Source organism: Atractosteus spatula, chromosome 5, assembly GCF_055471065.1.
Source record: "Atractosteus spatula isolate fAtrSpa1 chromosome 5, fAtrSpa1.hap1, whole genome shotgun sequence".
In the NCBI taxonomy this organism is placed as follows: Eukaryota; Metazoa; Chordata; class Actinopteri; order Semionotiformes; family Lepisosteidae; genus Atractosteus; species Atractosteus spatula.
Genome location: NC_142710.1, coordinates 50,525,297 through 50,546,545, shown reverse-complemented (window position 1 = coordinate 50,546,545; position 21,249 = coordinate 50,525,297). Strand labels below are relative to the sequence as shown.

The 21,249-nt window shown below is 34.2% G+C and overlaps 1 protein-coding gene across 2 annotated transcripts in view; it reads left to right on the top strand.

The window, feature by feature from the left end:
- Positions 1–21,249, top strand: part of LOC148835216 (contactin-3-like) — a 58,616-nt gene that overhangs the window by 23,668 nt on the left and 13,699 nt on the right. Inside the window, exons 5-13 of one of the 2 annotated variants that reach the window (XM_088916625.1) lie at positions 475–678; positions 1,216–1,318; positions 3,882–4,066; positions 6,294–6,430; positions 6,944–7,073; positions 12,221–12,371; positions 14,426–14,556; positions 16,358–16,533; positions 19,626–19,743. In XM_088916625.1, the coding sequence (XP_088772751.1) occupies positions 475–678; positions 1,216–1,318; positions 3,882–4,066; positions 6,294–6,430; positions 6,944–7,073; positions 12,221–12,371; positions 14,426–14,556; positions 16,358–16,533; positions 19,626–19,743 (1,335 nt within the window). The remainder of the gene's footprint in view (positions 1–474; positions 679–1,215; positions 1,319–3,881; positions 4,067–6,293; positions 6,431–6,943; positions 7,074–12,220; positions 12,372–14,425; positions 14,557–16,357; positions 16,534–19,625; positions 19,744–21,249) is intronic. The other variant, XM_088916626.1, reaches the window with a different exon arrangement.

Below are 21,249 nucleotides of genomic sequence, written 5' to 3'. Positions count from 1 at the left end.
AACAAAATGCTAGGACTGAGCTTTTCACGTGCTTTCATTCTTTTGTATTTTGTCTATTCTGATGTGCTTTATTGAATTAATTGAGAAGATAGTATAAATCAAGATATGTTGAGAATTATGTATTTCACATAAATGTAGCTATCCCTGAGAAATGATGAAGAGCAAAATACTTTTCTAGGCATCTACAGCCTTGTTGGAGCTTATAAAATGTATCTATTGATGTTCTGAAATGGATACTATAGTGTAAGAAATTACTCTGTAGAATGTCTCAAATGACAGCGTTGTGAAAGATTATATATATAGCCTAGCTGTCACACACCTAACAAATAAATCACAAGAATCAGTTTTAGTCTCCTATCTTCAGTCTATCTCAGTTGAGGCAAAAACTAGCCAGTAGCCATTATAAATTTATAACCTTTTTTAATGTTTTGAACACTAACAAACTTTAACAAATCTTTTTTTTAATCACGCTAGAACTTACGTATGCATGGATCTTCAATGAATATCCTTACTTTGTCCAGCAAGACAATCGACGTTTTGTGTCTCAAGAGACAGGAAATCTGTACATTGCCAAAGTGGAGCCCTCGGATGTAGGCAACTATACCTGTGCTGTGATCAACAGCATAACAAAGGGCAAAGTTCTGAGTTCACCCACTCCTTTAGTCCTGAGGAATGATGGTAAGTTTTGATAAAGATCCTGCCTGAGGTTATGTGTGCATGATGATAGGCTCTCACAAGATAAATATAGAACCTATAAAAATAAATATGTTACACATGTATGCCCTTGTGCATTTACATATTCCCATTAGGTTGGTGATATAGCTCCTTTCCTTAGTTTACAGATTTTTTTTCCCCTCAAAGCTCTATCATCCTACTTTTGGTTTATACTATACAAGTCTAGCAGTCTCACATTGCTCACAAACATTGCCTATGGTGTTGATTAAATATTTACTGTCAGTCTGAAAAAGAAAGAGGCCAGAACTCCACATGAGAAGAACCTGAACTTCCAACATCTACCTAACTCGAAATGTGTATGATAAATTATTTGTTTTGAGGATGTTTTTTTTTGCTTTGAATCAGTGACTTCAAGTAAACAATACAGATGCTTCTGAGTCCAGAGAACGTGTTTCTTGTACATACATTTTGAGGCATAAACCGTACAAGTCATGCAATATTGATTACAAATACAATTTACTTATCGTCTCTCTGTTACAGGGGCAATGGGTGAATATGAACCAAAAATAGAAGTACATTTTCCTGAGACTGTTCCTGCTGCTAAAGGATCAGTTGTTAAACTTGAGTGCTTTGCTTTGGGAAAGTAAGTTGGATTGATTATAACATGGCTCCAAGCTGTTATATCATGCTCAGTTACTCTTCCTTGTACTTTCTTATCATTAGTTAAATCATTGTCTTAATTTGTGCTTTCGGGATCATGTATACAGTATGTACATGTTTGGGATCATTGACAGTTACTATGCATTTGAGAGTGTAAGATTAGCTACTGTATTACTGTACATGACAAATAAAAATAATATATTTGTTTAGAGTACTACTAGATTGATTTAAAAAATTAAGTCTAACATCAACATTAAATATACAAATATACAGATTATTAAGTGTTTTATTTGTTTGATTCAATACTGTACTCAGACTGTACTGTACATCCTGTGAAATCTGTGAATAAAATGCAGCAAATGTGGAACACAAAATAGCAGGTCTTGAAATACATTTCCAGAGAATCATGCTGCTCCTATTCTCACTAAAACACACCATCTATATTCTGGTTTATAGAACCGAGTGGCATCACAGAGCAGAGAGTGAGCAGACATGCCCGGTAATTTTGTAAATGTAAAAGTTATTTAGAGTGTATATAATTTGGTGCACAGAATTAGGGACATGGTTATAACTAGTTAAACTAAGATATTACATTAGGATTCAAAGATAAATTTGTGCATATTGACAAAATAATAACCCTATTAAGCCAGATCAAAAGACTTTTCTGTACTTTTTCTGTACTGTACTTTGGAAAATAATAGCCATATTTTCCAAAGTTGGTAAGGGCTTTACTAATGAGTGAGGACATCAAAGTTAATATTTCACATCAAAATGTGCACAGCCATTCAGAATTCTCTTGTATGAAAAATAAATGTACATTTAAATGTAGTTTTTCTTGAAAGACAGTTATTATTAAGCATTAATTGAAGAACTTCAATTACAATAGAATTTGTTCAAAGAGGTTTTACTCATCAATAAGTCCTCAGTGGGTGGAAAACCTAAGCGAAAGATGAGGCTGATTGTGTACCACTAAAATTATATAGTAGTGAAGGAAGAAAGACCACCTAGTATGAGTATGAAATTAATCAATTAAAAAAAATACAGAAAATTATATATATTTGTTAGATTTTTAACATATTTGTAAGTGTTTTCCACTATGCTAAGCTCACAGCACTTCATTATGAGAAATGAAGACCCTTAGTATTCTAATTAGAACTGTGATGCCTACAACTGCTACTTCATGTTTCTTTCTTCGGATTAAGAAGGTGTCAATTTAATGCAGTGATAAATGTTTCATGAATACAGTCCATTAAATCTAAACAACACATCAGTTTTTACTATTTATATAAAAGGACAAGAGTTTTATCTTTGCTGGTTTTGAATAAAATATATATTTAAAAGAAGATGTGTAAATTTTACAGTAATGTACGTACAATGCATCTTGTAAGTTGTAGGTTTTAAAGAGGGTGTGTACAGTATGTTACAGCTAATTCAATGTTTTACCTGCAGTGCTAGCAATCTTGTTTTATGAGAAATCCAACCATATTTATTATTACGATATTCGTCTTTTGTGCTGTATATTTATAAACTCCCATTATTTTACTTTGCTTGTGTATTGTGGAAAGGAGGATCAGTATCATTAAATAATAATAATAAAATAATCCAAGAAAAGGGGAATGTAAGGCATTCAATATAGCTGGCTCACAAGATACATGTTCATTCTTACACAGTTCTTGTACAAACTCACTGGTGTCAGCAGTGTTGAGTTATTTTGAAAAATTCCCCTGGTTCTCTACTTAATGAATTTTTTAACACTCGGTAGCACATAGCAGGTTGTTAAATGTGATAAATCTTCAAAACGATGAATTTCAGACACAAACAACTCAGTCATACACATGATTGAGCTTCTAAGAGAAATTGGTTGGATTTTAAACATAAGCAAAACACTTCTTGAATTAACAAGATTGATATAAATGCTATTCAGTAGTTGGCCTTCAAGTGGCCTGTTGTTGAGTGGAACTCATGTTTGACTATGGGGAGAAGAGTAACTGTTAGTTAAGTGGCAAATTGAAGTGCGGTTATTGTTTTGTGGGTGAGCTTTACTTGTGGAGAGTGCACAATGTTCAGAAGAACAAGAGTGACAGTGGTGATTTCTTTTGTAATAAAAAGATGTGTCAAAGACCTAGATGTGTCTTATATGCTAACTAGATCTGTTTGCAATGTTCCCATAATATACAGCAAATAGTGTGAGACGTAATGGTGCTTGGGTTTGTTTGAGCAATGCCATAGCATTAGTCAAACAATAAAGAAAATAAAGTAACGAAGAAATGTTAAAAGTTTTAATGAGCATTAAAAGCGGCTTGCATTGCTGCCCACCTTTCATAACATTTCAGGATATCAGCTTGCAGTGCTTTCTGATGCCTTTTTTCTGTTTAGACTGATTCATTATTACACAGTAGATACTGTAGGAGAAGATGGGGGTGGGGAGGTTATTAATTCTTCCTTCTCTTAAAATAAAATAAAATAAAAACACGCTAATACTTTTTTTCTCATTAAACGTATTGAATAATTTTAAAACCATCTTGTATTTTTTTTTCACGTTGTAGCCCAGTTCCTGAAATATCCTGGAGGCGGACTAATGGAGTTCCATTTCCAAGCAAAGTCAAAATGAAGAAATCTAATGCAGTCCTTGAGATTCCAAATTTTCAACAAGAAGATGCAGGGTCTTATGAATGTATTGTGGAGAATACAAGAGGCAAAAATGCTGCAAAAGGGCGTCTCTCTTTTCATGGTATGTGCGGTACAATGATCTTTTCTTTGAAAATCTTGGCTTTGCCCTGAAATAAGAATGGAGATCAAGTGTGGAGAAAAGTTCAGATCATTATATTAAAAAATGCTGGTCCCTTCTCATACTTATTTTTCAAAGGCTAGTTTTCAGAATGCACAGGTGTGTGACCGTCAATGCTATTGCCTTAGAGCTCAATGAATATTTTGTTCAGTGTTAAACTGGAGTACTTGGGCTTGTAGGTTTTCCCCAGATGCCCTAGTTCCAAAGATGTAGTGGCTAGGCTATTGGAATCTTGATATTATCATTGTGTGTGACCAATGGAAAGGCGACTCTTTCATACAGCTGGTTGAAAAACAGACAAGATAAAATAGTTTTAATGTCTATGGATTTAGGATATATTTACACAGACATTACTGGTGATGTGCTCCATCCAGGGTATCTAGACCTGTGTTGCATTATATGTGTCTAGGATAGGATATGGGTTGCTGTGACCATTAAAAGGCTTATACTGTATTAGTTCAAGTACGTACTGTACTGTAGCTGCATCAGCATGCATAGGCTGTAAAGGAACAAGTAAAGGTTTATTCCATGGTGAGACCTGAAGAAGACTCAATAGCCGAAACTTTGTGTTTCTTTTCTTCTCTTTTCAGCATGGAATAAACCTTTATTTACGTGTTCCTTATACTGTATTAGTTTCTGATACTGAATAGCAATTTGTTTTATCGTTCATACTGTACCTGATTGAAAGTGATGCAATATGCAATGATATTTGTTTTAAATGTGCTTGCACAGTGAGAAAGATGGGAAAGTATAATTACTGATATATTTTTTTTGTGTTAAAAAAGTATAATTGATACAAAGCTTTGGGAATAGGCCAGCAAATGAGTGTCAAATATATTTTATTTAATTGCAACAATAATTCTTTTTTTTCTCTCCAGATCCACTCTGAATTTGTAGCCTTTCTTGTGCCTCCTACAGCCACAATGGTCAAAAAATAAAGCTTATTAAATAAACGTTGACAACATGTTAACATGAAGAGCATTGTGCATGTTAACATGTGACAATAGCACTAAATTATTTCCTGTGAAAGCTTTTGAAATTAAGCTTTATTGCCCTGAAAGTTAAAAGGGGGGCAGTAGTGATTTATTGTGTGTTTAGTTGTAAAACAGATTTTGATTATAATTAAAGGCTGGTGAAGCATCTCTGTGCTAATTCCTGCATGGAAAACTAGGCTATTTGCCTCTGGGTCCTAGATAAGCCTAACTTTGAACTTTTTAAAATGTTCAACTGGTTCATGCACCGAACAAATATATTGTGAAATAACATTGTCAGAAGCTAACACTGCAGCCTGTGACATACAGTATAACCAAAATAAATAAGAAAATATGCAGTTTCATTTGTAAAGGTAATCTTCCACAATAACTTGGAATATCAATATCCTTAACCCTGGTAAAAATGTTATTTAGTTCTTTAAGGGTTTATCATAACTACTGTGCTAGTTAGTCCATTAACTACCAGTGGGTTAAATTACCTTTTAATTGTTTTTGTTCTATCTACAATCAAAGTAAGAAAGACATTCAGTTTGTTTTCTTTATCTTATTGTTTGCTGAAAATTGATCCAAGAATCCCATCGGTCTGGTTTCTTGAAGAAGATCTTAGTAAATAAGTAGTCAGAGCATTGGAGATTTGTTTCATAAACCCATCCACAAATATTGTTCAATATTTATTTCAGTGTCCTTGATCTGAACTCATGGGATTTATTCTGCATCTTTTTTTCATTTTTGAACTAAATCTAATTCTGTCACTTTATGATGCCAGTACTATGTGGAATTTTACATGACTGTTTGCAGAATGTCAAATTGTACTAAATATTTTGGGAAATTAACTTTTCTATTCACAAAATGTCTGCGGGTGAATTCAGTATACAAAAGTTAAATGAGTTCTCAAGAAGCATTTTCCATATATTGAACAGATTCTCACATGCTCATAGCTTGAATAACTATATTTTCAGATTGTTCAAATCTGCATGTCCTTTTTTTGCATTGAGAAATATAGGATAGATGAATAAAAGGACACGGTCATACATTTAAAATATTTATAAAGTAATTTTAATCTCAGAATCACATTTAACCATCACCACTCACAACAAATGTACAATAGTTTAACACTCACTTTAATATGGAATGAAATGCTTATTTTCTTCTTAAACTTTCTCTCTATTTATTTATAGCTAAGCCCCACTGGATACAAACAATAAGAGATACATCCATGTCAATCGAGGACAGTCTGTCTTGGGATTGTAAGGCCAATGGAAAACCAAGGCCTTCCTACAGCTGGTTGAAAAATGGACAGACATTACTGGTGGAGGTAAATCACTTCAAACAGAAAATTCTGCCATTCCCCATAATGTCTGCACTGTTTTTTGTAAGACCGTTAAGGTCTGTGGATCCAGATGGTATTTACAGCAGATGTTTCAGAATCCAGAGAAGTAACATGACTGTAACAGCCTTGCAAGGGGTTAAAATTTGTATTACAAATTTAAAGAAAAAGTGTTTGCTTAATATTAATTCCTTACTCTGATGTTCTTTACTTTGAACTCCAATTGGGTAGTGAAATAAATACAATTATCTCTTATTGTTATACAAGTGATCGTCTCTGAACATTATTCTGTGTTGCATCTCAAGTTCAGGATTTGACTTTCTCTATTTAAACACTGCATGTCTCTTACTTACCTTGTTCTCCCACTTGAATTTCAGTTAAAAAAACACAATTGAAAATTGAGTTTTAACCGCTATTTTTAATACAAATGTGATTCAGAGTGTAAAAGTAAAACCCTGATACAGCACTACACACAAGAACTAATCTGTTTTTCATTAACAGGATAGAATACAAATTGAAAATGGAGCACTTACAATAGCATCCCTAAATATGTCAGATTCTGGGATGTATCAATGTGTTGCAGAAAACAAACATGGTATTATATATTCTAGTGCTGAACTAATGGTATCAGGTAAGATTGCTTTTCATTTTTATTGTAATACAATATGTCTGTTCATCTTTTCATCTTATGTGAAACCTACATACAGTACATGCTTGCAGAAGGAAAAAAACAACAATGTACTTTATCACTAATTATTCTTGGTCAAAGATCACACAAAAATTTAAAAAATATATGACCAAATAGAACTATAGTACCAAAAATACAGAAGGATCATTTAGGTAACATTGTTACAAGGAATGTAAGCAATTATACAATTATACAAAAATATACAACAAGATAGAACAGATTCTATGAAGACTATAATTCCCAAACCTACTACTTCCTCTACTTCCTATCTCCCTCTTCTCCTTTATACCCTTGCTGACTCAGACCTTTCTCTAGACCAGTGGTTCTCAAACTGTGGTACGCGTACCAGCAGTGGTACGTGGCGTGCCGCCCGGTGGTACGCCAAATGACCCTGGAACTGTGTTGTGTGCGCTGAAAAATCGGGACGGGTTTTCATATTTTGTATTTTAATACGTGTCGAATACGCAGCCTATGTACTACGATACATTGCGTGCTAATACTTCAGTGGACACAAGAGATACTCTGTAATTCTATACGACTCTATAGGAATGCGTGCTACGGATGCAAGTGACCAATTGTATTTAAAAAAAGCTACTGTATCTCCAGCAAATAGGGAGAAAGGAGAATGTGCGTGATTTTGGAACAATGCCAACGTTGTACACACAGGAATGCATAGAAATACGTGCTACGAACGCAGGTAATCTTGTGAGCACACGAAAGCGTGATACCAGAAAAATATTTAATAACTGTTCTAATTTGAGAAAAATACACCGAGTGTCTCTGTGTTTCGCTCCCATGCGCATGAAATAAAAACTTTAAATAAATACGGAAATAAAAACGGAAACGCGGAAAAATGCAAGCTTGCAGATTGCTAAAGCAGGTAAGCTACACTATTTTGAAGAACTTTATTTACCGTTGGCAAAAGAGCTGACACGTATTAAGTGTGGAGAAAAGGCTGCTAAACAGCTCGACCTGCTGCCCCCCTCCCCGTGAATTATTGAAATGAAGGATTATATCAAACGTACACTGATAGAGTGCGTTAAGATGAGCAGATGTTTTTCACTGCAATTAGATGAGTCTGTAGTCGATTTGGTCAATTTGCTCATTTACGTTAGATACGAGTTTGAGGGTACGTCCCATGAAGACTTTCTGTTCTGTAAACCGCTACCAACAGGAACTACAGGAGAGCACATATTTCAGCTTCTGAATAAATTTATCGAAGAGAATGGCCTCGACTGGATAAAATGCGTCTGAGTTTGTACAGACGGTGCTAGAGCAATGACAAGCCGACATAACGGTGTAGTTGCACGAATTAGAGAGGTTGCTCCAGAAATTAATGTACGCATTACAACATCCACCGCGAGACCTTTGCCATCAAGAAAATGCCTGACGATTTAATATCTGTTAGACTCGAAAAATTGTATCAAGTCTCGAAAAATTAATTCACCTCTGCTTTGCTCAACTAAACAGGCTCACCCCTCTCACTGAAATGGTGCTTTTTTATTAGTTGTTGTTAATGTTTTTTTTCCTGTAAAACACTTTGAGAAGCCACCTTTAAAGGCGCTATATCAAATAAAGTTTATTATTATAATATTTATTATATGTGTGTGTGTGTGATTGTGTGCGCACACGCACGCTCATGTTGGATTTCTGGGGTTCCTATGAGATGATGACTTGTAGGTGGTACTTGGATGCTTTGGGTGGATTAGGGGTGGTACTTCGTCCAAAAAGTTTGAGAACCACTGCTCTAGACCAATTAACCTATGACTTGTATTCTAGACGTACTCACTGTTTCTATGTTGCTTTCGCTAATCTCTGTATTTTCTCTGTACGTCTGCATGTAACACCTCTCTACTCTTGGATGTTTTCCCTCTGTGTTTAAACAGGCCTGCATTATACCTTTCTTTAAAAAACATACTCTTGGTCCACCATCTCTTCAGAACTATTACCCTGTCACCCTCTTTCCCTTTCTTTCTAAAGCCCTAGAGTGGGTGTTGCACTGACAGCTCCCAACTTACTGTACCTTTTGATTCTTAAATTGCAGTTAACCCATTACTGCAGTCTGTATTTCACTCAACACACTTTATTGAAACTGTTCTCTTATGTTACTTCTCTTCACAATTTGTATTGCTTCCCTCTCCTCTTTCTTAATCTCTCTTGATCTCTCTGCTACCAATGACCCTGCAGATCTGTCCATTCTCCTGTCAGCACTTGCTGACCAAGGAATTTCTGACATGGATTATGACCCATTTCTCTTCTCTCATTGATTGTACATACCAGGTCTGCTGGTGAGGCTTGTTCCCTTTTCTGTACTCTCCCTCCACTGGAGTTTTATCCTGTGTTCCCTGTTGTTTGCTTTCTACACTCACTATCTGCGTCCTCTAATCTCTTCCAATTGGTTATCATTTTATACTGATGATCCTCAAATTTAGTTTCATTTCCTTCCACTGATACGCATGTCTCCTCCCATACTGGATGTCTTCCTCACAACCATCTCCTTGTGGGGTGCACTACCATCTTAAAGTATCACATCAAACTAACCTTCATTGTATCCCTTCACCATCTTCTTGGTCAATCTCTTTTTTTATGACTCCAATACTACTCTATCCCCTTCCTCATCTGCCAAGAACCCCATTGTCACCCTTGACCCCTCCCTCTCCTGCACACATTTCTTCCCTGGCACACTCTTGTCACTTCCTGAGCATTATTCACAGAATCCACCCCCTCCTTGCCAAATAGTCTATACAATGTCTGGCCCAGCCCCTGGTAATCTCCCACCTAAACTATTGTAATTACTTCTTGGCTGTTCTCCCTGTCAATGCAATCCACCCACTCTAACTCTTGTAGAATGTGCTGCTCGCCTTGTCTTTTCTTTTTCTCACTTCTCTCAAGAGGCTCCATCAATCCAGCCCCTGCACTTGCTCTGTATTATTCAGGTACAAAACCCTGATTCTTGGCTACCATAGTCTCAACAACCCTACTCCTTCCTACCTTATCTATCCCTACATCACCTTTCAACCTCACTGCTCCTCCTATTCCTCCAGACTTTCTTTACCTCATCTCTGTTGAATCTATCTGCACCTTTTAAAGAATCTGAGGCGGTTAAAGACCTACAGTCATACAACTCATACAATTCAAATAGTTTTGGGACAGAACATAAATAGGTTGCTTTGTGTGTTGCAGAGTAACTATGGTTATACTGTACAGTTTATAGACTCTATCAGGAGTACATACAAGAAGTCACAGATGAGGACTTTTTTTCTGACTGAGCATATATGTTTTCCTACATGTGTTATAATGACCACGACCCATTTGCACCTAATATATTTATTAAGCTCAGTGTCATAACTGATTGATTGGTTCGTGGTGGCCATGCTTCTACATACAGCAAATTGTGTTGAACAAGTTAGATTAATATCTTTACCTATTTTACATATTTTCTGACAATTGACAATGGCATTTTAGAGAAGATATTGCTTGATTTTGTTTTTGCAAATCTAACATGGAGCCCAAACCATTTGGTCTATCACCTTGTCCTGACCACGTGTGAAGTCTTGAACATGAGGTAACATTGTTCACCATGTTTCAGGTCTGTGCTGTGAAACTCTTGAATTATTGCATATGGAAGCCACCCAATGTGTCTGGTCAGTTTCATTACCACATTCATTGTACGAACATAGGATTTGGGACTACCTCATGTTGTATGAGTCTATTACTCATTTCATGAGCCAAATTACTCAAACCTTCAATTTGATTGGCTCGTGGCAACCATTGTTTTTATATACTGTAGCATCCTTTCATTAACAAACTTGATAGACAGCTTCATAGACAACAGGATCTCCTTTAAGGTTTGCTTCATTTGGCAGATTCAAAGGAGAAGTCATTCAAGTTTCTTCACAAATCCAAGATGGTGACCAAACCACGAGACCAATCAATTTGTGATGAATTAGATTATACCACAACATAGCATAACATGGCCCAAAAAGTGTCTGATCTCTAAGATATTCAGTTTAAGAGAATAATAGATTTGAAAAGTCTTTACATTTTGCACAATATTCCAATATGGTGACCAAAACAGGCAACCTGTCAGCATAACTTTGCTAATCTCTCACAGGTTATTGCATTGCATTTGGATTAATACGTTTTAGATAATTAAAGTGGAAAAAATAAAAACAAATCCAAAAAGTTTGGTTTAATGTTCCAGTACAGTTTTTCCTCTAATAAACATTTGGAGTACATATATATTTTTTTTGTATATTTAAATGGACAAAGTATTTTTGAACCTTCAGGAAATACAAAGTATTAATCTTAATTAATTATTTTTAGTCATGAACCTATTATACAATAGGCTCTTATTTTTCATAAATGGATTTACAGTACACCATTTGTTCTTTGCACTGACCCTCTGCCAATTTTGTCCTAATGTACCTTGTTATCCACCATTTGGAGATTTTTCTCAAACTTTTAAAACAAAATATTTAAAATATAAAATATACATATAAAATAATCTCATCTTAGTTTTACATATGCAATAAAAACATAAATTAATATTTAAATCCAGCAGTATAGCTCTGAACAATTTAAACATATCGTCAAGAAAATATCTAAATCAATCTTATTTTGATGAACGATCATCACTTTGAGCTGTACATTCTTCAAAAAAATGTCTAACAATCCATCACAAAAAGTTTATTTAGTGTTACTTTGGCTTTTGTGATATTCCCTTTGCAAAAAACACAACTTTCTAACTATATATCCTGAAGTAGAAGCCCTTGGTTATGAAAAAGAAATTGGTTCACAGTAAATACGGTAGCACTTGTATGAATTAATTCTGAAGTGGATGAGTAGCATAAGAGTCAAATTTAAAAAATGTTGAATTAGAGTAAATGTTAGTGCTAAATGATGAATTAGTTATATTCAGGTGGTATACCAAGTCACTGATATGTCAGAACTCTGAATCAGATCCTTATTTTTCATGAATTGTATTTAGCTGCATCCTTCAGTGAAAACAGTGTTATTTTGGGGCCTTGTTATTCTGTGATGGCTGTGATTGGCTTATTTGTTATTGGTTTTCATTCTGTTTTCTCCAGCTTCTGCTCCTGATTTTTCAAAGAACCCACTAAAGGCCTTGCTTAAAGCTCGCTCAGGCAGCGAAGTGATTTTAGAGTGCAGGCCCCAAGCTTCTCCCAAAGCAATTAGCTTGTGGAAGAAGGGGAATGAGATTCTTCACAGAAATGAAAGGTAATTTATAATTTTGATGATCAATAGTGTGCAGTTTCGCCTGCATTTATGGAAAACTTGACCCTGTTGCTTCAAAATGGGGAACAGGAAACAAATGTACAGATTTAGGGGAGAGAGAAAAATAATGTTAACCATCATCTTCATGAATTATATATCCTGCCATTAAGTGCTGGATCTAAAGCTACATTTGAAATACCATAGGTTGTAACATACTAAATCAGAAAACCCATTGGGACCCCAGCAATTTTTCAACTTCTGTCATTTAGAAGCATAAATGATGATCAATTCAAATGGTTTATAGTGGAATCCCTGTTGTCAACACTGAGAGACTAAGAATTGCATTTTTGTCAGAAGTGGGAGATGGGGGCTGTTACAAGAATAATAATGTTGTAAATATGAAAGGCCTGGGTCTGTAATTGCTAGTGGGGCTGAATGAAAACAAAATGGGAAAGGACATGCACATAGTGCTGTCTTGGATTTCAGTGTGGCTGCCATTAAATAGAAGTTGAAAAGTACATTTAAGAAAATCCATGTGCATTTTTTGAGTCAAATTCAAGCCTTTCTTTGTATAAAAGGTGCTCTTAAGGTTATATAAGTTATTTTATGCTCCCTTAAGAGCCTGTGTGAATTGTTTAAAAATGTTTTTATCCATAGCAAGCACAAAAATACAATTTTCTGTTCATTTTGTTTTCATTTTTTCTAGTTTTCAGACAAATACTGTCAAAGCATGTACAATAATTGCCGATATCTTAGGGGATAGTATTTATTTGTAAAAAAAAAATCCCCAAGGGGCCAATTCACTCAAGCTCTCTAACAGTTGAAATCTTACGTATTCATTTTGTTTCCCTAATCCTTGGCTGTCAAGTTAGAAGGATTTTTGTAGAGACGTAAGTCTAGATAAAGTGTTCCAATGGTAAGCTGATAAAATATTGCACTATAATGTATACTGAATATAAACTTAATGCTTAACATTGAATGTTCAAGAACAGTTAACATTTTCCATAGCTTTAAGCATGAACCATGAATGTATAGATCTGTATAAATACTTTAATATTATAATATTATGGTTTTTCAGAAGAAACATTATAAAGAATCTGAGAATATCTTTTTCTAGCTTTTAATTCAATTTCATTCACTTTAGAAGAGGATTAAAACGTGGCAAATATATACTGTACTTATTTTTCAGAAAAGGTTAAGAATACAGTTTAAAGACCTGAGTTTTCTTTTTGTTTTGTTTTTTTAGTCAGAAATAATGTTTCCAAACTTTCATTGTATTTGCATTTTGTATAATGCAGTGCTGGGTTAAATAAATTGCCAAATTTACAGCAAAATAATATAAGAACAATATGGCAATACAAACCCTGCCTCAAAAACATCTGAATTGCACCTGCTCTCACTTGCCCTTGATTTAAATTCAGGAGGCTAATTTTAATTGCACCTTTAACTTGATAAGAACTGGGGATGATTCTGTTTTCTCTGATTTAAAAGACAACTGCAGATATGATTATCAGTCTTATTCATCGATTGGTGTCATGCTTTCTTTGGAGGCAACTTATCAAAGACTGCATTAATCTATGGCATTTAACTTTGTTATTATGTAGGTGAGGTGCATCATGCAGTGGGTGGCACTGTCTCACTGGCTCACTTCCAGTGACATTGTGTGCCTTGATGTCTCTAGGGTTTTGAAGTCTGGGGGAACCTTTTAAATTTTGAATTAGGTTTTGAGAAAAGAAATAAAGGTGTCTTAACTGATCAGATTGGGGAAAAAAGGGCATTTCTACATGGAATCCAGTATTCGGTGGAATATTCAAGGTCTCTGGGTTCACAGAATCTGTGTGCTGTATTTGATTTTTTTTTTATTTTAAACCATGTGTTACTAAATGTGATAAATTCTTAAATACCAGTTGTTTTTAACACTCAAATTGTCATCTTTTATGACAACTGTTATACATACAATATATTAACAATATGAGCTTTATTTGTTTTAAATACATTCACTTTAACTGTTAGACCCAAAGCTGAAAATAATTTATGACATCAGATTTTATTTTCAGTAGGGTCACTCTTCTTCAAGATGGAACCCTTAAAATAGTAAATGTCACAAAGGCTGATGGAGGAAGCTATACCTGTGTGGCAAGAAATCAGTTCGGAATCGCAAGCACAACAGGAAGATTACTCATCACAGGTAAACCAGGATAATTCTGAAAATGTGTTTGTTCTAAGATATGCGCATACTGTATATTGTACATGCACCGTTACAAAACAGTGCATAACTCTGCAGTGTCATGAAAGAAGTAGTAGTTGTAGTATGCCTTATCTCTGAAACCATTAAAATGTAATATACAGTATTAACATTTTTTCTGTAGTTGCATTTTTCACATGTTCTTAGGTTTTTCACATGCTGTATACACTGCCCTTCAACAATAAAAGTGGATTATATGCTTCATAAGAGTGTCCCTTCCTATCCTAGTTAGAACCTGGGCCTCAATAAGTACTGGATTGTCTCAGGCAATGCTGTGCCAGATGCTGTTGACTGAGCATCAAGTAGAATCAATGCTGAAAAGTGTTGCTATTGCAATTACTGCTGGGAGTGGACAGACCCACTGTTTGGGTATTATCTGTAATTCTGGTAGAGCTCAACATACAGTAATTGTGTTGCACAGTTATTAGACATATCAGATTCATTTTAGAATTTTTTTCTCTGTGACTCAATTGTTATGAAAGAACTTGAACTTTGTACTTTTGTATTCCGAAACAATAGAGATATGTAGACTAATTTAAAGCCTGTAGTACAGCTTATTTCTCCAATTTGAGATGTCAATGAAGAATGCTTGATGATTCATAGCTTATTCCTGATATTTCTTTTTATACTGCTTCTGGGTGCTTGCCAGTTGTTTCCCACCACTTTTCCAATATGTATATTTAACAATTTATTTCTTTAAATCTTTAGATCTGAAAAGCGTTTGCAATGATTTGATGTTGGTAGCTTTAATGGCTTGGCGTGTTTTCTTGTAACTGGTTATGCAAATCAATACTTGTGAGGTTTCACAACGAGTCTGTTTTATGTTGTACACTTTATAACCTACATAGAGTATGTGTACCAAAAGCTCTGTTACTCAAGGGACAAAATGTATCTAATCCTTAAGAATACCATAGGATGTTTTATTACAGATCTTGATGTAATGCAGCTTCACACTATCAATGATACTAATACAGCTGTGTCATTTAATTGTTTATTAACTGTGCTGTACTTGTCATAGTTACTTGTTTACTACACAAAAATGCTGTCTTATTATATTTTATTGAGGGAGATTTGTATTTCTCTTCATATTGCTGTAGGTCCAACTTATGTGTTCTGGATAATAACTGTGATTAGTTCACATTTACTCAATTTATATAAGAGTACAGAGCAAATTCTCTAGAAAATACACATCCGCTGCAAATGTTAAAGTGTAATAAAAAACCAAATTAAAAGTAGGTGTTTTATGGACATGCATATCCACAGTGGACTCTCCTACTTCACACAAAAACTTATATATCACCATCTGAAAACCTTTTTAATCTAATGTAGCTTTAATTAACTTGACCTTTCTCTCCAAGGATTCCTATACTCTACTGCCATCAATTTCCGAAAGCATTTATTACTGCCAGTGCATTATTTAATGTTCTCATATAATTTATCCATGGCTGTTCTTAAGATAAGCTGGCAAATACAGCTGTAAACCAATTACCACACACGTCTCTCACTATCTACTTAGGTGTCGTTGTTATTTTAGAAAAAAAAACATTAAGAGTTTCAAAACAAAACATAAAGTAATACTTCTTAACATAATTTGTCTACTTGCTGAGACTGTTCCAGTATAAAAAAAATCAGTCTGCATAAAAACTAATACTTTATTTATTATTTTTATACCATGATTCTAGAAGCATAAATATTGCTGACTTGTTGAATTAACTTATTTACACTTTTGTTGTTGTTTTCAAAGACCCTACAAGGATAATCCAAGGACCAACAAACATGGAAATAATAGTTGGAGAAAGCATCGTTATACCATGCCAGATTTCTTACGATCCAGCATTGGATGTATCATTTTCCTGGTCTTTCAATGGGCAGCTCATAGATTTTGACAAAGATGGAGATCATTTTGAAAAAGTGGGTGGGGTAAGTCAATTAATTGTTACACCATAATACACATACATGTGCAGGAAGTTCTTTTGTGTGTTTCCTAACAACTTTCTTATGCTTTTAAGAACAGTTTCATACACGTACAAATGGGAGCACGGGGAATAGAAAAAATATGTTGTACTGTATTAACATTACTGGGATCCACCTGAGGGTGTCATCCATCCTAAGCATACTGTAAATGGTGGCCACATCAAGGCTATGCAGCACACACTGGTACTGTATGTCCTGCCTTCCTTCATTGTCTCATTTGAGTGTTTAATTTCATTGCTCCACCGTGCACACTCCGATAAGCACATAAACACTTAAAGATCATGCTTTGAACAGAAAATTTTAAATAAAACAAAAACAGCAATTTAATAAACCAGTTAATTTTAAAAGCACCTCTTATTTTATTTTGTTTTATAATAACAAGGCTTTGTTGTGACTTTGTTTTTTTCTAAAAGCAATGGTTCACATTATTAGTGTACTGTAAAATGTTTTTATTGCATATCGTAATTTAATGAATAATTGGATTTTATTTCTTTATATGTTGTTTCTACCTCAAAGTAACTCATGAAAATGAATGCACACTGTTATTTTTAATGCAAATATAAATGATAATCTTACCATTATTTCAATCAATCAATTTAGAAACACTCTGAAATTTTAATACCAATGACTTTATTATTCAGAGAAAGATGCTTATCTTTTTTTTTTTTTCAAAAGAACAGGATATTAATATTGAAAGCACAGTACTATCTAAACATCTTGTGCTCCAAAATAATTTGGAAATGACTCAGAGAGCATTGACATAGAGCAAAGTCATGACATATTCGCTTACATTGTTAATTAGAAATCTATAAGCCTTCATAAATTAGATTGGTCTACTCTTCATGGAAAATGTTATTAATTCAGGAGACGCCAGAATCGGCAGATCACACCAGGTTACTACAATACAGGCTAAGTGTGTGTGCAAGTTCAGTACTAAACTAAGGAGGTGCAAATAAGGAAAATTGGCATACTGTACCACCAGTTTATTGAGAAGATCAAGAATGATATTTTAAAGTTAGCTGAACTAATTAGTACATTATGTTTCTGGAAAAGATAATTAAAAACCTATTAAAAATATAGTTTCTCTTCTGAAAGTGTCTATTGAATGAGATGGAGGTCCTGAAAAACTGAAAATATTTCAAACACCAAAAAAGGGACATGAGTAAAATATTTGATCATTGCTTAATCATTTGAAATTCAAAATGGGAACAAAATGGAACAGCTTGTACAATAATCATAACATAAACACATTTTGTTAATATATTCATAACAACCAAATATGATATGTATATGCACATATACTGTAATTAAAGCCAAATCTCCCGTACAGTCAACGCTCCAGATATAGTAGTTTCCTTCATCAGCATTTATCAATAAATGGTAAAATAGAACATATCAATATCTGAGTGCATCTATACTTAATATTTGATTATATGTTTGAAGATACAGTACCGGAATAGTTTTGAAATGACTGTGCTGTTTTGTGTAGTGGAGTAAGGTCATTTGGAAAATGCACTAGGCACTTGGGGTCGTAACACTTATATACTGTATAAGGAAAATAATTAACCATTCATTTACCATTTGCTTCCTGCCAGTCACATGGAAAGAGAGGCATGAAGGCCCATTTTTTTCTCTTTCTAATAGAAGGTAGCCTCAAGCAGTATTAATATTGCTTTACTTTATCACTGCTTTACAGTCAACATTACAGATCCCCAGATGCTCTTTTGAAAAGGCAAGGTTGCTAACTTCGGGGTCATAGCCCAAACCCATATAGGTTAATATAATCTGGCCTGCCTAAATTCTTTCCAACCTGATTACTTCTTGGATAAACCGTTGTTGGACCCATTCTTCTTCTGGGCAATTCTTGGCATGCGTTGCTGTGTGATATAATGCCATAGAATAACTATTTTGCATTTCCCAAGAGCTGGCTCCACTTCAGTATAAAATTGTTGGCTTGGCTGTGGCAGCATTGTGAAGTACTTACTGTAGGGATGCATACACTGTACATGGGAAAAGGCTCTACTTTCATGTTAAGTTGCATTTTTAATGTACATACTGTACAGTATTGAGTCTTTTCATAGGGAAAGCAAACAAAATATATATTTTTTATTGACAGATAATTCATAATTCTTTTGCACTCTTGTGATTTGTCCTTGGTGCCTTTTATCTAGAAGGTTTTGTCCTCTCCTGGAAATTCTTTATCCCTGACTAAATTTACTTGTATTTTAGAAATGCAAATTAGAAAAAATATTTACACAGGTTTATTCGTTAATATTGTCTCCAAAGAGAAAAACATATTTATAAATTCAGTCCAGGAGCTGATGTGTGTAAGATATTATTACGCTGTGTGTTTGACCATTTTCTTCTTACTTGCTTATATAATTAAGATTTAATTAGCATCATCTTTCCAATTAAATATTGTGTATTTTCTTTCCTTGGTACTTGTACACTGTACCCTTCTTCTTGGCTATATAATCCTTGCAAAGCCTCCAGGCTGGGCCAATGTGAATATTTGTTTAAGTCTGGCATTTTACAGAGCACAGCAGACATTTATATTAGTTTTCCAGGCATCTGAGGATTATAAAGCTTTCTTCATCTTATTCACCTCCCCTGAAGGTTGCATCACTAAACGTTTTGGGAGTGTTCCAATTTACCAAATTTGCATTTTCCGCAGCTATATTAAGAGATTTTTAGGGTGTTTTTTATCATTGATTTTGCTTAAAAATATACACAGTGCATTTTTTTTCCATTATTGACCACTTTTTACATCCAATGTTCTCTATCTTTGTTTTGCATAAAATTGAAGTTAAAATATACTGTATAAAACATACAGTATGAATATTTAAACACTGGAACAGCAGTTTACCATTAATTATATTTCAATAATGCAAATTAGTCAGTTGTAATTCTGTTCAAAATCTAATTGATGTTTTTCTTCTTTTTTGTTGTAGTTTATGTAAGTACAAATTTGGCATATATATATTCAGGGTTATCAATTTAGTATAAGCTTTTTGAACATGTGTTAATTTGCCTTTCAGAGTATAGCAGGAGATCTGATGATCCGAAACATCCAATTGAATCATGCTGGAAAATATGTCTGTCTTGTAAATACAGATGTAGAAAGTTTGTCATCTGCAGCCGTATTAATTGTAAAAGGTAAGTGACTGGACTGCAAAAGTATCCAGGCAAACAGAATGGTTAATCTTGATAAAATAACAGTTCAAATTAACCGATTCACTGATGTAAAAATACTGATAAAAACAGACTGGAAAATATAAAGATAACATCCTTCACAGTGATGGGATGAAGGTAAAAGCTTGGCGGGTTATGCCAATGTTTTGCCTTCAAGCCTTTAAAGTATTTTTTTTTAACTGTCAAGCAGGCATATTGCATTACTGTTTATCCAAATCAATCTGAGTTAGGTTTAAATATTTAAAATCGAAGGGGAGGAGAAAAGTGCATTTCCCATGCATATTGATCATGAGATAACTGACATGGATGTTTATGTGGAGCCCTAAATGGATACAAAATAATTTGTATGATCACTAAACAATAAAACAAGGATGTATTTCTTTCTGGCTTTAATTTTAATGTTGACTAGGAAGTTGATAATTACTTCATAGTTCCATAGGTTTTCTTGTTTGGTTTAACATGGTTTTCCCTTGAATTCTATCATGTACAGAAGTGTCACACTTTCTTTTTACAATTTCAGAAATTCACTCTAAGCAATAGGAGCAAATTATAATTTATGATTATAATGAATTGATGCAGAAATTGGAATTCAGATTGTGTGTTCATTAGGTGCATGGTAACAAGACAACCTTATCAAACCTGCTTATCAAAGCTAGCTAATAAGTTTAAGAATGATGAATACCCTTCAATTAAACTTAGTCAAGCTAAATAGATATAGCAGATGCTTAGCTAGTATTTAAACTGTTGAGAGGCACATAGATATTAGAAAGATCAAACTATACTGTAAAGTTTCTTGGTTTAAAATCAAATAAAAGAGATTAATTTATCAGGAGGCCACAGAAACCCAGATATTCAGTAATGAGAGGAACAATGAATTTGGCAATTCATTTTGAAAGCTATTAGCAGATCCACATTTTATTGTGAAATTCATACTGAAAGCTGAAGAGTAAAAACGCAGTTGTTTTTTCTGCCTTTTAATAATTTCAGTTTTGAACTGACAATACATGAATGCATTGTAAAAGCAAATAAATTATCTCATTCCAAAGCACAACGGTGACATATTTAGCTCTATTCTGTTCATTGTGCTCTATATGCTACTCTGATGTTTTAATATGCATTTAGAATACATTTGGAATCCCAGGAGTTGAGCTGAATCATACTGTGAATTATATTAAACCATTGTTTTCCAGTCCTGGTCCTGAAGTACCTGTGTGCTTCATTTTTTTTCTTCTGCCTCAGCTTTTGATTAATTTAGCTTATTGAACTTTTAATTGAACTATTTGCTTATATAAATCAGCCCTTTTAGACCATGCATAATAAGAAAAGGTTGGGATTTAGCAATAACCTTGTCTTAGAAGCTGTGTTCACAAACCTTTTCATTGTTGATTACTTGATGTTGGAATTTAGACAATGGTACATCACTAAGAATGCTTATGATGTGAATGTTTGGCTCAGTGGCACTCCCTCCTG